Source organism: Acomys russatus, chromosome 26 (genome assembly GCF_903995435.1).
Source record: "Acomys russatus chromosome 26, mAcoRus1.1, whole genome shotgun sequence".
Lineage (NCBI taxonomy): Eukaryota > Metazoa > Chordata > Mammalia > Rodentia > Muridae > Acomys > Acomys russatus.
The window spans coordinates 32,029,448-32,046,711 of record NC_067162.1 but is presented as its reverse complement, the minus strand read 5'-3'; the positions used below and the strand labels follow the sequence as shown (position 1 = coordinate 32,046,711).

Below are 17,264 nucleotides of genomic sequence, written 5' to 3'. Positions count from 1 at the left end.
AGAGTTTGTCAGTTGTCTCTGTTTACCCTGCACCAATTATACTGTTTGAGTTTGCTCAGGGGCAGACACCCTGTGCAGATTCCTGGAGTGATGGCCTCATCTAGCTATGTGCTGATCTGTGCTTAGTGATCTCTATCCGGGGCATAAGGAAGACTTCCAATTTTTTCTAAAAAGACTCAGACATAATTTATCTCAGGAAAAGACATAAAATGAATCATAATGCAAAAAGTCCCTAAGAGGCTTGGCAGTAGTGGTGTACACTTTTAATCTGAGCACTCAAGAGGCAGAGACAGGCAGATCTCTGAGCTCAAGGCTGGTCTGGTCTACACAGTGAGTTTCAGGACAGCCAACGCTACACAGAGAAACCCTGTCTCAAAAAATAAAAATAAAAATAAAAGTAAAGAAAGAAAGAAAAAAGAAAGTCCCAAAGAATGCAACACACAAACACCAAAACTGAAATGTTAGAGATAGAAGGACAGCGACTGTAGCAATCTGCTCCACTCTGCTGGAACTGTGTCAAGCAGCTGTGCTGGCTTCATGGCTCTCACCGTTTGCGGTGGCTGTGCCACTTCTGTCAACCTAAGAGCTAAGGATGTCATCAAATAGCATATTGGCCTATAAATTACACCCCCTGCCCATCTCAATGTATCTAACTATCTGGTGTACCCACAAACTTTTTTTATTTTTATTTTTTGTTTTTGGTTTTTCGAGACAGGGTTTCTCTGTGTAGCGTTGGCTGTCCTAGATTCACTTTGTAGACCAGGCTGGCCTCGAACTCACAGCAATCCACCTACCTCTGTTCCCCGAGTACTAGGATTAAAGGCGTGCACCTCCACTGCCCAGCTTTACTTGCCAATATATACAGGCTAAAGAACCCGATGCTGCCACAGAGTCCAAAGGGTTTCCATAGTGTGCTGAGAAAGCAGCTATATGGATAACTGCCAGTCCCCACTCTGCTTCCTCCCTCAGGGAGGGCTGGGAAGGATTAAGTAGAGCCGGAATGGGTGGGGTCTGCAGGCAGGGGTGGGGAAGTCTTCTCCAAGGAATTCTAGCCCTACAGCAGCTCTCTTAGCTCAGAGCTGTCTCAGTGAAACAGCTTGTGCATCTTGTTTGGGGTGAATAAGGGTTATATGAACCTTGTGGAGTAGGAAGGGGTTTTCAGGGAGGACACATATCATTGACTGGGGCTGAGATGCTGGGGATCCTTTATTTCCATGGAGAGGAATTGCAGATGCTAGGCTGAGAATTGTTGGGGTGGGGCCCACAGGAGATGCTGGGGATCCTTTATTTCCATGGAGAGGAACTGCAGATGCTACGCTGAGAATTGTTGGGGTGGGGCCCACAGGACCAGGCAGGCCAGGGCTGCAGGCACAGAACAGGGCAGGAGCGATCCTTTCACCTGCCCGTCTCAAGATTGAGATTTTCAGGGTTTGGACACGTCTCAGCCTCTCTCTAGCTCCATGCCTGTTTCCCTGGAGGCAGTCCTCCTGCCCCACAGACGACAAACAGGACCAGTGTCTGGAGGGAACTCCTGGCAGAACTGCTGCTGGAGTCAGGTTCAAGAATGAAGGCCCAACCAGGCCCAGAGCAAGAAATAGGTCAGGGGCTGGAGAGATGGCTCAGCGGTTAAGAACACTGACTGCTGGACCAGAGGTCCTGTAGAATGACTGAGAGAACATGGTCAGGATGAGAGTCTGGGGAGGCTGCGGTATGGTCTCGGCCACATATAAAATATAGAACAAAGATTATTAGCCACATCTACTCCCGCCTTCTGGGCAGAAAACAAGTTATACATTTCCTCCTCTGAGGAGACGACCCTGCTTGTTTAGCAATCCCAGTTCCCTAGTGTTTCTCTGTGAGCACAAGAACACCATGTCACCCCACAGCTTCAGGTCTCCCCAGTAGACCTCAAGATGTGTCCCCTTCCTGTTCCCAGGAGCAAATCTTTATTAGTGTGTGCTGGATGGGTGATGTCGACAGGCAGGATAGTTTCTGGGTCCTTGTGAAATGGAGTCTCCAGTGTACAGCCGGAAGTACCACCGTTTTCATACAAGATAGAGTGACTTAGCCTGATCTCAGTACTGAGAATGACCTTGAACTCCTGACCCGGAATGAAGAAAAGAAATAGAAAAAGGAAGACGTGGCCTGGAGAGACAGCTCAGCGGTTAAGGGCGCTGGCTGCTCTTCCAGAGGTCCTGAGTTCAATTCCCAGCAACCACATGGTGGCTCACAACCATCTATAATGAGATCTGGTGCCCTCTTGTGGCCTGAAGGTATACATACAGATAAAGCACTCACATACATAAAATAAAAAATATTCTTTTAAAAAGAGAGAGAGAAGGGCGTGACTGCTCCTAAGTATGATGGAGAGAAGGTTTATTGTAGATAAAAGATAGCCAGTGGCAGAAAACATCTGGAAGAGTCCTGAGGGACCATGTCCCTGCCTGAGCCGGGTCGTATAAAGAGACTGGGGGGAGGAGAGCCAGGAGGCCAGGAGACCATGAGGGTAAAGGGTGTAAAAGGAGCAGGGTAGCCAAAATGGTTGGATTATGTGGAGAAGACTCCTGGGGGATTAGCAGCCCAGCGTCTGGGCTGCAGAGTTCAGGGTAGGGGACGGGGTGTGGCAGCCATACCTTTAACAGGTAGCGACTGAAGGATGCTGGGAGAATCCAATGGCCAGGTCCATTTTGATATGTTAAATAGGCACCTCAGTTTAGCCATGTTGTACCTTGTTTGAGACAAAGCAGGTCCTTTCTCCCAAGTGCTAGGCAAAGGCTTATGCCATCGGTAACATATTATTTCTCTTGCTTGACATTAAAAAGTGTGTGTGTGGCCAGGCATGGTGGCACACGCCTTTAATTCCAGCACTCGGGAGGCAGAGCCAGGCAGATCTCTGCGAGTTCGAGGCCAGCCTGGTCTATAGAGTGATTCTAGGACAGCCAGGGGTACACACAGAGAAATTCTGTCTCAAAAAAAAAAAAAAAAAAAAAAAAAGTTATTAAAGTTCACCTGTCTGGCTACAGAAATATCTCCCGTGGCTGCTGTCTCCCTGCCACCAGCTTTGCTCTAGCTTCCGGGAGGGGCCGCACTGATTCGTTCCTCATTACCTGCCCTCCAGGGGCAGAACTGAGAAGACCCAAGCGCACACACCCAGAGGGCAGCGTTTGCAGTTTCTAACAGCAGATTCAGAACTTGGTAAAGAAGAAACGAATTCATTCAGACCAGGACAAGTCTCTCAGAGAGCGTTCAGTCCGGAGTCACAGTGACTTGGCAAAATCTGAGCCGGTCCTTTGCCAGCCCCACCCTTCCCTTTGCGTGCAAAGGTGACTTTCCCAGGGCAGAGCAAGGACTAATCCACACAGGCCGGATTTGGAGGCAGGTCCAACAAAGCGCGGAAATTTCCGTTGGAAATTTCCATTTCATACCCAGGAGGTCCCGGGCAGGGGGCAGATGAGTTTATCCAATATGTACCCATATCCTCAAATCCCCTCTCACTCCCTTTCTCCCAGGGAACCCTCTGACTTCCATATATTGGGAGTCCTGGTCCAGCCCTTAGCTTCTCTCCCTGCCAGTAGCTTGGTATCCTCCCCCTCAGCGCCTCAGGGAGGGGTTCGGGAACCCAGCCCCGCCCTCCCTGGCTGCCCTGCACAGTGGGCCGGGCTGGGCTGAGCAGGGTATAAAGCCTCCAAGTGCTCAGCCCGCACAGTTTACACTAGTCCAGGCTTTAGCATTACAGAACTCTCCGAAACACTTCAGGGTCGTCCTGGCAACCAGCTGCTCAGCCAATCAGCGCTCGGTATTACAATCCGCTCTCAACATCTGGAGCCATGGGTGAGTGAGGCGCCAACTCCAGCCTGAGGAAGATGCAGGCTTGCTCTGAGTTTTGTTCCTTGCCTCAGAGAGGAAAAGTGAAGTGATTTAGGATCTCGGATGGGCCTCGATTAGTCTCTGGAAGGGAAGATTCTATTCTGAGCCAGATATGTGGAATATTCCTTAGTCCAAACTCAGCCATGGGCAACCCCAGAATTGCCCATTTTATACCCATCTCTAACAGAGCTGGCCACTCTCCAAACCTTGTTTGGACTGTTTTGAAATAGGATCTCATGTATGCCAGGTTGGCCTTAAAACTGCTGCATAGCGAAGGACAGCCTTGAGCTTAGAGTCTTGCCTCCACTGCCCAACTGCCAGGATCTTAGGTGTGTATCACCACGCCTGGTTTTTATGGCACCAGGAATTGGACTGAAACCAGGACTTCCTCAGGTTAGGCAAACACTCTATCTCTTGAGCTCCATGCGCATCCCCTGCCTAGGCCAGGTGGTATTTAAGCATTTGGGAATACGCTGCTCACATCTAAAAATGCAAGCAAGCAATTTATAGGGACTACTACTGGGGCTTGGTGGCGCACGCCTTTAGTTCCAGCACTCGGGAGGCAGGCAGATCTTTTTAAGTTCGAAGCCAGCCTAGTCTATTAGAACAAGTTGCAGGGCAGCCAGGACTACACTGTAAAAAAAAGACTTTGTCTCAAAAAAAAAAAAAAAAAAAAAAACTGAACAGACCAAAAGGGGATTGTCAACTTGTGGGGGGAAACAGGAAGAGATGGGGAGGGCTTGGGCTGGGAAACAGTGTAACAACTAAAATCCAACTCCAGCCCTCCTGGCCCCTGCAGAGTTTCTATTGTCTGTAGCCCTGTAGGGGGAACTCCAACTTGCTATTTAGTCCACTTTCCTGACAGACTCCCCACTTTGCCATCAACCCAGGGGCAGGTAGGGGAGAGTCCTTGGGGGTTACCACCACACTTTCTTCTAGCACTTTCTTGACCAACTAGGCTCCCGGGCTAAGTGCTTCTTCGCCCACGGAGCCTGGCTCTGAGTTTGGGCAACAATACGGTTCAGGTGGCATTGTCCCCTTCAAGGCAGGCCACACTTTCCTGCAGTGCTGCTTTAACCTCCGCAGACACTCTGGTTTTGCTAAAAGCATGGGTTGAGGGTGTGTGTGACAAGGACACTGCTGCAGCTGGTATAGTACCATTGCAGTGTTTTCTAGGCTTTACCCTGAGTTACTGGGAGAGACAGCAGGGGAGGGTTTTCATCAGCTGGTAAGGCCGCGTCTGCTGTTTTCTCTTTGTGTACTGGTCTCTATAGGGATGAAGGTTCCGAGAGCTCTCCATTGGAACTACAAACAGCACAGAGGCCAAGCATACTTCCTTTATCTTATAACCGCCCCCCAGGCCTGTGTTTAGTTTAGTGTTTGTTTAATTAATTAATTAATTCATTCATTCATTCATCCATCCATCCACTCACTCATTTTACCCAGTCTTGTTTCCAACCTAACTTAGTTTAGGCTGGCTTTGAACTCCTGATCCTCCTACCTCTGCAGAGGGATTACAGGTGTGGGCCACCAGGCCCGGCTACATTTAACTTATAAACTAAAGTGGAAGATTAACAAAGTAAAAAAAAAAAAAAACCAGAGCAGAAAAATGATGACAACCATAGGCCGTGGTAATACAGGCATCCTGGTTTGCTTTCTGTTGCTGTGATAAAACACCAACCAAGAACAATGTGAGGAGGGAAGGGTGTGTTTCAGTTTACAGTTCTGGGTAACAGTTCATCGCCAAGGGCTCTTGAGCTGGCATTTGTTAAACTGTGATGCTCCGTGCGGAGGGCTAGGAAGCACGCTAGCTCTCAGACGGGCTGGAGGTTGAAGCCAGAATAGGCTGAAGCAATAGATGAAGATGGAGGTTAGTTGCCAGGCAACAGTCTGCATAGTTTCAGTTACCAAAATTTAGAGTCGGGGTTGGCAAGACTGACCTGAGTTCCCATTCCTGGGACCCACATGGAAAAAGAAAACCAACTCCTGCAAGTTCTGCCCAACACACACACACACACACTGAGGCCAGCCAGGTGTCCATATCAAGCTCCCGAGCACCCATGGCCACAAAGTGAGACTCTGTCTCAGAAAAGCAAACAAAAACCCCACAACAAAACGAGAGACAGCTCATTGGTTAAGCACACTGGCTGCTCTTGCACACGATCTGGGCTTGATACCCAGCATCCACATGGGGGTTCAAACCTATTTGTAACTCCAGTCCCTCTGAGGGTACCAGGTATGCATCTGTTGCACAGGCATACATGCAAACAAAAACCCATACCTGTAAAATATATAAATTAAAATCTGTTTTTATTTATTTATTATTCTTGAGATAGGGGGTCCTGGAACTCACTAAGTATACCAGGGTGGCCTCGAGCTCACAGAGATCTGCCTCTGCCAATCTCTCCCAAGCGCTGGGATTAAAGCCTTTCACCACCACGCCTGACCAAAAATTACTGTTTATAAAGTTGAAGCTCCACAGTAATGAATCCCAAGTCCCCAGCCCCCACAATAATATCTAATAGCTGCCCAGCTAACAGTGTGGGCACGGCTGAGAGCTTGGCTTTTGACGTCATGAGCGTTTAAGGGGGGACACGGAGTGGAAAGCAAGCATAGGTGCAGGGGCGGAACAAGAGTCTCCCGTTTCAGGGTTCGCGGAACAATGAACAACCCACCTGTTCCTTGGCAGCCCACCAGAGCAGGCAACAAGCGGCCTGCGGGGCAGGCTCAGTTGTAGGGGTATGAGGCTGCAGACTCAATCTCCAGCATCAAACGGAAACTGAAGTGGAGCCATGCCACATGCGTGCTCCGGCGAGTGAGATACGGGGCAAAAGTGGAAGCTGGTGTTGGCGAGAGGCGCTGACAGGACTTCCCAGTGTGTTTCGTTCATCCCAAACAAACAGTTAGGTCTTTAGTTACCCTGGGAGTTATTTCTGCTTGGGGATTAACTCAAATGAAAACCAGAGGCTGGAGACGTGGCTGGCGTGGCAATCTGCTACCTAGTCATGAGGACCAGGGATCAGATTCCAGCACCCACCTAGCAAGACCAAGCTGGGCACCCCACAAATACTCCAACTCCAGGGGCTCAATGCCCCCTTTTGGCCTCCAGAGGAATCTGCATACAAATGACACACACATATACACATAAAAATAAATTCTTGGGCCGCACACCTTTAATCTCAGCGCTCGGGAGGCAGAGGCAGGCGGATCGCTATGAGTTCCAGGCCAGCCTGGTCTACAAAGCCAGTCTAGAACAGCCAGGGCTACACAGAGAAACCCTGTTTTGAAAAACTAAAAAAAAAAAAAAGATAGTCCTAGCCACTGTTCCCCAATCTGAAAAACAAACTTGGGAAACATGTCTGGTCCAAGCCATTTTAGACTAGGGACTCATTCATCCTGTTTGGATTTTCTTCCCACGTCTCTCATATGCAGGAAGAAAAGCCCTGATTGTATTGGCCCATTCAGAGAGGACATCATTCAACTATGCCATGAAGGAGGCTGCTGTGGAGGCTCTGAAGAAGAAAGGATGGGAGGTGGTTGAATCTGACCTCTACACTATGAACTTTAACCCCATCATTTCCAGAAACGACATCACAGGTAAGAGCTGTCTCTCTCCAGGGACTGTGGACCCAGTGGCCCAGCCTCAGCCCCTCTTCCCTCCCAACAGGTGAGCTAAAGGACCCCGAGAACTTTCAGTATCCTGCTGAGTCATCTCTAGCATATAAGGAAGGCCGCCTGAGCCCAGATATTGTGGCCGAACAGAAAAAGCTGGAAGCTGCAGACCTTGTGATATTTCAGGTAGGGCTAGGACAGGAGTCACAAGAAAGCAGTGTCTCGGGCATTTGTCCTAATTGTCCTAGACCTGTCTGCATTCTCTCTAAGTACTCAGAGAGTGGCGTTGCAGGGGGGAGGGGTGATGGCACACACCTGTAATCCCAGCACTCTGGGAGGCAGAGGCAGAGACAGAGGCAGAGGCAGGAGGATCTCTGTGAACTGGAGGCCAGCCTGGTCTACAAAATGAGTCCAGGACAGCCAAGGCTACACAGAGAGACCCTGTCTCGAAAAACCAAAAACAAATCAACCAACCAACCAACAACAAAACAACCAGAGAGTGGCATTGCATAGGTTCACAGAAGGTGTGTGGTTAAGTAGATGGCTTTTGTGTGTGTGTGTGTGGTGTGTGGTGTGTGTGTGTGTGTGGTGTGTGTGTGTATGTGTGGTGTGTGTGTGGTGTGTGTGTGGTGTGTGTGTGTGGTGTGTGTGTGTGGTGTGTGTGTGTGTGTGTGTGGTTGTGGTGTGTGGGTTTGTGGTGTGGTGTGTGTGGTGGTGTGGTGTGTGGTGGTGTTGTGTGTGTGTGTGTGGTGGTGTGGTGTGGTGTGGTGGTGTGTGTGGTTGTGTGTGGTGTGTGGTGTTTTGTGGTGGTGTGGTGTGGTGTGGTGGTGTGTGTGTGTGTGTGTGTGGTGGGTGTGTGTGTGTGGTGTGTGTGGTGTGTGTGTGTGTGTGTGGTGTGTGTGGTGTGTGTGTGTGTGTGGTGGTGTGGGTGTGTGTGTGGTGTGTGTGTGTGGTGGTGTGTGTGTGTGGGGTATGTGTGTGTGTGTGTGTGTGTGTGTGTGTGTGTGTGTGTGTGTGTGTGTCCTTGCCTAGAGGACAATCATCATGAGTTGGTTCTCTTCTTCCACAGCACAGTCCTGGGGACCGAATGAATTCAAGTCATCAAACTTGGTGGCGAATTCCATTATCTATTGACAGGCCTAGCTTTTTTGTTCTTTGAGACCCGGTCTTGCCATGCGGCCCTGTCTGGTTTGGAACTCACTATGTAGAGCAGGCTGGCTTCTAACTTTCAGTAATCCTCCTGCTCCAGAAGCCTCTTGAGCTTTGGGTGTATAGATGTGCCAACATGCCTGGCCCTAGAACACAAACACTTTGTTTGATGAGTCCTCATCCTCCTGCCTCTGTGCCCTGAGTGCTGGGACCACATTATGCTCCACATGTGATATTTTGCATGTATACTTTGCCATGTCTAATATACTTTACATGGCTCCAAAGAAGGCACAGAAGTTTCCAGCTTTTCTCCCCAGTATACCCGGCTAGTGGCCTCTCACTGTGGGTGCTCTTAAAGTTTGTACTTCTGCTCCTTGTTTATCCCAGACAGTTCCCGGGGCTGACAGTGACTTCTCTGCATGTTCGGCACCCCAGCTGCATGGCTGCCCCTGCTGGGGCTTTCCTCTCCATGAAGCAATGGCATTTCACAGCAGCCAATATGAGGACTATGTGTGCCTGCTGCCCCACCCCCACCCCAACACCTCTGCTTGTGTTGGGATTACAGGCACGCACCACTCAGTTTGTGTGGTGCTCAGCATCAAATCCAGGCTTTCATGCATGCTGGGAGGGCACTCTAGGCACTGCCCTGCACAGGACAGCCAAGGGAGCAAACAGGGGTGGCTACCAGATCTTGTCTCGGAGTCATCACGTTTTAGACTTAGAAGGTGCTTGTGTGAGCCTCAAGTTTATCTTCCACCAATGGGTAAGTCTTTTTTTTTTTTTTTTTTTTTTTGTCTTTTCGAGACAGGGTTTCTCTGCGTAGCCTTGGCTGTCCTGGACTTGCTTTGTAGACCAGGCTGGCCTCGAACTCACAGAGATCCACCTGTCTCTGCCTCCCTAGTGCTGGGACTAAAGGTGTGTGCCACTACAGCCTGGCTTAAGAGACTTTGTCTTTAAAAGCAAATAACATCCCCGACCTCTGTAGCCTCTTTATTTTAGGTCAGGAACCCTCTGAATATGCAAGAAAGCTGTTCAGCTCTACAAATTTGTTTTTGTTTTAAGTGTGTGTGTGTGTGTGTGTGTGTGTGTGTGTGTGTGTAGGTCACAGGATGGAATACTAACCATCTTCTTGGGGCAGGGTCTCCCATTGGCCTGGCGCTCACTAATTCCACTAGGCTGGCTCGCCAGAGCACCCCAGGAATCCAGCTGGCTGTACCTCCCCATTACCGGGATTAGAAACATGCTGACCACACCCAGCTTTTCACTTGGGTGACTGGGATTTGAACTCAGGTACTCATGCTTGTGAGACCAGCTCTCCAAGGCCCACAGATTCTTTCTTTGCCCTGGTTTTCTTCCTTGATGTGTTCATGAGCCTTGAACCATGTGTTGAGGAGACTGAACACTTGAGCAGACTCTACTACACTTTTTCTGGGACCCGAGGGCAGATAAGATGAAGTTTTGAGCCAGGCCTGGTGGCACATCCCTGTAATCCCAGCACTCAGGGAGGCAGAGGCAAGCTGATCTCTGTGAGTTCAAGGCCAGCCTGATGTAGAGATCGAGGACTACAGAGAGAAACCTCATCTCCAAAAACCAAAACCAAACCAAGCAAAACAAACAAACAAAACAAACAAAAACAAAAAAACAAAAACATGTAGTTTTGAGGTGCTGGGGATGAATGCTCTCTGAGTGGTTTTGTTTATTCTGGATGGTAGGATTGTGGATCTGTGTGCACACATCATTGTAGAATGGACACCTGCTAACACAGTTTGTGGAAGAATATTCAATCATTGCTCAGGGAAGCAAACCTGCCTGCAGCCCTTGACACTTGGACTTTGTCACCAGCTGGATTTCATGGAACAGAATCTTATTTCCATGGAACTTTATTCAGAGCAAGCCAGTGTCTGTAGTTTTTGGTTTTTTTTTTTTTTCCTTTTGTTGGTTTTGATCTTTTTGTCTTGTTTTGATGACTGAGACAGGGTTTCTTTTTTTCCCTCATTTAACATTCTTTTAAAATTTATTTTTAATTTATAGAGACAGGATTTCTATGTGTAGACCAGGCTGGCCTCAAACTCAGAGATCCATCTGCCTCTGTCTCCCAAATGCTGGGATTAAAGGCGTGCACCATCACCACCAGGCCTTTTTTTTTTTTTTTAAACTAAGATTTTAACATTATTTTTCTTTTCTGTATATGAGTTTTGTCTACATATGCCAAGTGCCTCATGGGGTTAAAAGAGGGTGTCAGATCCTCGGGACTGGAGTCAAACATTATAGAAAAGCCACGAGCAGCTCTGAACTGCTGAACTTTCTCTAGCTCCAGAGTTTGCAGTTTATAAGAGGTCAGGGTTGGAGAGCCACGCTGGCTGATCAAGGACACAATTTTCTCTCTCTCTCTCTCTCTCTCTCTCTCTCTCTCTCTCTTTTTGTTATTCTGAGTTAAGCACTACTACATATTTTTTCTTTAGTTTTGTTTGACACAGGGTCTCTCCATCCAGCCCTGCCTATTCAGGGTTAGTGCTGATGAACAAGCTGGCCTAGAACTCACAGAGAGCTGAGCTTAATGGCGTGCTTCACCACGTCTGGTAAATGATGCGAACTGGGTGTGTCTGTGAGTGGGTATGTGTACGTTGGTACAGGTGCCTGTGAAGACGGGAAGTGGGTGTTTGCTCCCTTGGAGCTAGAGTTCTGAGCCACTTGACGTGAGTGCTAGGGCTGGAGCTGGCTCTTCTGAAGAGCGTGTATGCTCTTAACGTGTGAGCTTTCTCTCTGGCCCTGTATGTTTCTTATCTTGGTTTTTGTTGGTTTTGAAACTAGGTCTCACTCTATAGTTGTCACTGACCTGGCTATATAGACTAGGTGGGCCTCAAACTCACAGAGATCAGCCTACCTCTACAGGAAAATAAAGAAAAATTGTGCTAGGACTATTTTTGAGACAGAGTCTCACTGTACTGCCTGAGATAGCTTTGAACTCACAATCTTTGAGTGCCAGCCTCCTGAGTTCCTGGGACTGTGCTTGCTTGCTATCATGCCTCATTATAGTTCATCTTCTCTTGCTTGTTTGAGGTGATCTTGGTACATAGCCCAGGTTGGCCTTGATAATTCAGTTGCTTGCATTAACCTGAAGAATTTCAGGATAACAGATGCTCTCTACCACATCCAGTTTGTATGTGTGTGTGTATGCGTGTGTGTGCATATGCGTGTGTATGTGTGTGTATGCATGTGTGTATGTGTGTGTATGCATGTATGTGTGTGTATGCGTGTATGTGTGTGTATGTATGTGTGTGTGTGCGTGTGTGCGCGCGTGTGTATGTGTGTGTATGTATGTGTGTGTGTGAGTGCGCGCGCGCGTGTGTATGTGCGTGTGTGTGTGTGAGTGCGTGCGCGCGCGCATGTGTATGTGTGTATATGTATGTGTGTGTGTGTGCGTGTGTGTATGTATGTGTGTGTGAGTGCGTGCGCGCGCATATGTATGTGTGTATATGTATGTGTGTGTGTGCGCGTGTGTGTATGTATGTGTGTGTGAGTGCGTGCACGCGCGCGTGTGTATGTGTGTGTGTGAGTGCGTGCGCGCGCGCATGTGTATGTGTGTGAGTGCATGCGCGCGCGCATGTGTATGTGTGGGCTATGCTGCCCAGGCTGGCCTCTTGACATTCAGCAGTCCTGCAGCCACAGCCTCACCAAGTAGTTCATACTCAGGGAGCAAGGCACGTCCCCAGGGAATGATGAGGGTGAAAGCGCCCTAGGGTGACACCGTGGACGGTTGCTCAGCACCTAAGCTGTTCTGGCCAAAAGGGATAGAGAAGCTGGGGAGTGCCCTGATCTGACCTCGTGGATGCCTTCTGCCCACAGTTCCCACTGCACTGGTTTGGAGTGCCCGCCATCCTGAAAGGGTGGTTTGACAGAGTGCTGGTAGCAGGATTTGCCTACACATATGCCACCATGTATGACAAGGGACCTTTCAAGGTAGGTGAACCGTTGGGCATTTCCTTGGGAGATTTTGCCCCGAGAGCACAGCTGGGCTCTGAGACCAGAGAGGGGCGCATTGTACAGCTCTCATAAATCAAATGATATGTTTTGGATTTGCAGGGTTAAAAAAAATTTTTTTAAAGATTTATTTATTATGTATACAGTATGCATCAGATCACATTATAGATGGTTGTGAGCCACCATGTGGGTGCTGGGAATTGAACTCAGGACCTCTGGAAGCACAGTCAGTGCTCTTAACCACTGAGCCATCTCTCCAGCCCAGTTTTTTTTTTTTTTTTTTTTTTAAAGACAGGGTTTCTCTGTGTATCCTTGGCTGTCCTGGACTTACTCTGTAGACCACGCTGGCCTTGAACTCACAGATATTTGCCTGCTTCTGCCTCCCAAGTGCTGGGATCACTGGTGTGTACCACTGTACTTGGCTGCTTGATTTATTTTGCTTAACATTTGCTTATTTATTATTTTATGTATATGGGTGTTTTGTCTGCTTGTATGTCCGTGTACCATATGTGTAAGGTGTCAAAGGAGCCCAGAAAAGGGGGTCAGATCTTCCTGCAACTGGACTTACAAGATAGTTGTGAGCTGCCATGTGGGTGCTGGGCACTGAACCTGGGTGTTCAGAAGGGCATCCAGTGTTTTAACCCCTCCACCACCTCTCTAGACTATTGTTTATTTACTTATGTGGGGGTGGCACACAGGTGCCACTATGTATAAGTAAAGCCAGGAAGACCAGCAGTTTAGGGTCATCCTCAGCTACATAGTGAGTTTCAGGCCATCCTGGACTACATGAGAGCCTGTTTGGAAAAAAAAAAAACATAAAAAGCCTTTTAAAATAGATTTAAAAAAAATGTATTTATTCATGTTTTCTGTGCATTGGTGTTTTGCCTGCATGTGTGTCTGAATGAGGGTGTCAGATCCCCTGGAACTGGAGTTACAGACAGTTGTGAGCTGCCATGTGGGTGCTGGGAATTGAACTGGGGTTCTCTGAAGAGTAGCCCATGCTTAACTGTTGAGGAATCTCCCAGCCCTGGTTTTTTGTTTTTTGTTTTTTGACACAGGGTCTTACTATGTAGCCCTGACTGGCCTGGAACTTACTCAGAGACACCCACCCACTTCTGCCTCCTGAGCGCTGGGATCAAAGGTGTGTACCGCTATGCCTGGCACATCTGGTATACCACATCTGGTATAAGGTCTTCATAGTCCTGCAGAGACAGCTACCACCACCACCAAAGCAGCGACGCTGGTTACAGTGACTGTGACAGCCATTAACTACTGGCCACAACCAGTGTGTGGATTCCTTGGCTGGTCCCTGTGTCTATGGACAGGTCTGGGGGACATGTCCATTCTTTTTATATTGTGACAATGCTGTCATCTACAAAGTTCCCACTTGCGAACTACTTAATGAGTTACATGAAAAGTCTGTCTGTCTGTCTGTCTGTCTGTCTGTCTGTCACACACACACACACACCTCCTAATGTTGTTTAGCCCTGGCTATCCTGGAACTCTCTCTGTAGACCAGCTGGCCTTGAACTCAGAGATGCACCCGCCTCTGTCTCCCAAGGGCTGGGATTAAGGCACGAGCCAGCATGCCAGGCTGTCTCCTAAAGTTTTGAGTGAGTTTATGATTTATGCTGTCACCGTGGTGCCTATCCACCGGTGCATGCTGGGCACAGCCACAGTTGGAACATTGTGCAGCGTCATGCTCAGGCCACAGAGGAGCTGCAGTCTGAAATAATAGCACCAATAGGTGGACTCATCGGTCCCTCTCCCTGGGGCCCTGTTCACTAACTCACTGGGACCCAGGAGAGGGTGGGGGTGACACCTGTTTTCTCTTTCAGAATAAGAAGACCTTGCTTTCCATCACCACTGGGGGCAGTGGCTCCATGTACTCTCTTCAGGGTGTCCACGGGGACATGAATGTCATTCTCTGGCCAATTCAGGTAGCTCGTTGGTGAACTTCCCAGGGGGGTTGTTAGCTGAGCTTTCCTCTGGGTCCAAACCTCCAGATAATAACTGAAAACTGACCCAAGCTATGAGGAGGAAACCATGGCGACAGAGCGGCAGTACCCAAGCTTCCTGCAGGAGCTTCTGAGATGACCCAGCCCGCTGGGGCACACGGTCAAACTGTCTCTCCTAACCAATGTGTACTCTGCCCTCAGCATGTGGAGCCAAGGTCTTGGTTTTTTCCAGTCTTCCTGGAATTGTATCTGCAGCCCCAGAACATACATACATACATACATATATATATATATATGTATATATATATATATATATATTTTTTTTTTTTTTTTTTTTTTTAAAAGTGTGTGTGTGTTTGTGTGTGTGTGTATAACTTTTGGGAGTCAGTTCTCACTTTCCACATTGGTGATGCTAGGGTTCCCTTGTTTGTTGCAGTACTGTATAGTTGAGGCTAGCTGACCTTTGAACTTCTGGGCAGTTCTCCCATGTTGGGATTACAGATTCATGCCACTGGCCATCCCGGAACTCGCTGTAGACCAGGCTGTCATTGAATTCAGAGATCTGTCTGCCTCTGCCTCCACGGTGCTGGGATTAGAAATGTGCACCACCACCTGGCTACGTTCACTTTTTTTTTTTTTTTTTTTTTTTTTGGTATGTTGAGACAAGGTTTCTCTGTGTATCCTTGGCTGTCCTGGACTCACTTTGTAGACCAGGCTGGCCTTGAACTCACAGCGATCCGCCTGTTTCTGCCTCTCGAGTGCTGGAATTAAAGGTGTGTGGCACCATGCCCAGCCCTTTTATTTTTTTAAAAAGGGGTTCTCATTACTAAATTCAAGGGTGGGCTGGGTTTAAGGCATGGCTTGCCACATCTGGGTTCCCAGGATAAGTTACGAATCAGGCTCATCCAGCTTGTCCTAGAGGTGGTCTCTGGGGTCCTTACACACTAAGGATGATGTCCACTCGAGACTGGGGCTGGAGAGATGAGTGAGTGAGGAGGGCACCGGAAAGATCTGTAAAGACTGAGCTCATCATGTGGGAGAGGCAGAGAAATGCACATCTACCGTCCCTGGCATGAGCCAGTGCCAAGGTGCAAGCACTCTCCCTGATGTAAGAGCATTTCCGGCTCTTTTGGCAGAGGATCCAGGTTGGCACGCTTTCAAGGTTTTATTCATTCAAAGAAAAGCTCTGCCAAGGAGGCTGAACGAGGTGCTAACTAGGGAGAGCAGAAGGGAAGGGAAGGAACTATGCCAATCCCCCAAGGGCTCCTCCTCAGGCAAGCCCAGCTCACCTTGTAAAATATTTTTAAATTAATATCTTTTTTTTTGCAAGATAACTAGTCTTGTCTATTTTTTAAAAAGATTTATTTACTTATTATTATGTATACAGTGCTCTGCCTGCATGTACACCTGCAGGCCAGAAGAGGGCGTTAGATCTCATTATAGGTGGCTGTGAGCCACCATGTGGTTGCTGAGAATTGAACTCAGGACCTTTGAAAGAGCAGTCAGTGCTTAACCTCTGAGCCATCTCCAGCCCCTTAATTTAATTTCTATTTTATGAGTTTTTGCCTGATGTATGTCTGTGCACTGTGTGTATGCAGTGTTGGTAGAGGCCAGCAGATGGCGTTGTAGCCCCTGGAGCAGCAGTTCCAGATGGCTGTGAACCACGATGTGGGCCTGGGAATTATACCCAGGTCTTCCAGGAGAGCAGCCGGTGCTCTTAATCACTCAGCCATCTCTCCAGCTGCAAGATTTTTTTAAAAAGATTTCTATTTATTTTATTGCTCTGTGTGCACATGCTACATTTATGTGGGTGCCCACAGAGGTTAAGAAAGGTCATTCAGCCGGGCGTGGTGGCGCACGCCTTTAATCCCAGCACTCGGGAGGCAGAGGCAGGCGGATCGCTGTGAGTTCGAGGCCAGCCTGGTCTACAAAGTGAGTCCAGGATGGCCAAGGCTACACAGAGAAACCCTGTCTTGAAAAAAAAAAAAAATTAAAAAAGAAAGGTCATTCATCCCCTTAGAGCCGCAGTGCCAGGTGGTTGTGAGTCACGCCATATGGGTGCTGGGAATCCAGCTTGGGTTCTCTGAAAGAGCGGCGAATCTTAACCGCTGCGCCAGCTCTCCGGCCCCCAGACCGACTTTTGAGGCTCACTTACAGTACAGACTGCGGGACTGCTCCTGTACAGACTGCGGGACTGCTCCTGTACAGACTGCGGGACTGCTCCTGTACAGACTGCCGGACTGCTCCTGTGACTTTACCTTTGTGTTTTATGTCTCTCCAGAGTGGCATTCTGCATTTCTGTGGCTTCCAGGTCCTAGAACCTCAGCTGGCATACAGCGTTGGCCACACTTCACCAGATGCCCGAACGCAGATCCTAGAAGGATGGAAGAAACGTCTGGAGACTATCTGGGATGAGACACCACTCTATTTTGCTCCAAGCAGCTTGTTTGACCTAAATTTCCAGGCAGGATTCTTACTGAAAAAAGAGGTTCAAGAAGAGCAGAAAAATAACAAATTTGGCCTTTCTGTGGGCCATCACCTGGGCAAGTCCATTCCGGCGGACAGCCAGATCAAAGCTAAAAAATAAGATCCACCCCCCACCAGCATGTAGTTAAAGCTAGATATCTCCTTTTTCAGCTTGCCTGACTTGCTTTCATTTTTCCCTCTGTTCTATGAGGACAGGAAAAGAAATAGGCT

The 17,264-nt window shown here is 48.5% G+C and overlaps 1 protein-coding gene across 1 annotated transcript; it reads left to right on the top strand.

Annotated features, from left to right (window-relative positions):
* Positions 1–3,668: 3,668 nt before the first annotated feature.
* Positions 3,669–17,157, top strand: Nqo1 (NAD(P)H quinone dehydrogenase 1). The gene is made up of 6 exons (XM_051169243.1): positions 3,669–3,831; positions 7,300–7,464; positions 7,535–7,665; positions 12,475–12,588; positions 14,448–14,549; positions 16,849–17,157. Exons 1-6 carry the CDS (start codon positions 3,828–3,830, stop codon positions 17,152–17,154), a joined length of 822 nt encoding a protein of 273 aa, XP_051025200.1. The 5' UTR covers positions 3,669–3,827; the 3' UTR covers positions 17,155–17,157.
* The last annotated feature ends 107 nt before the right edge of the window (positions 17,158–17,264 follow it).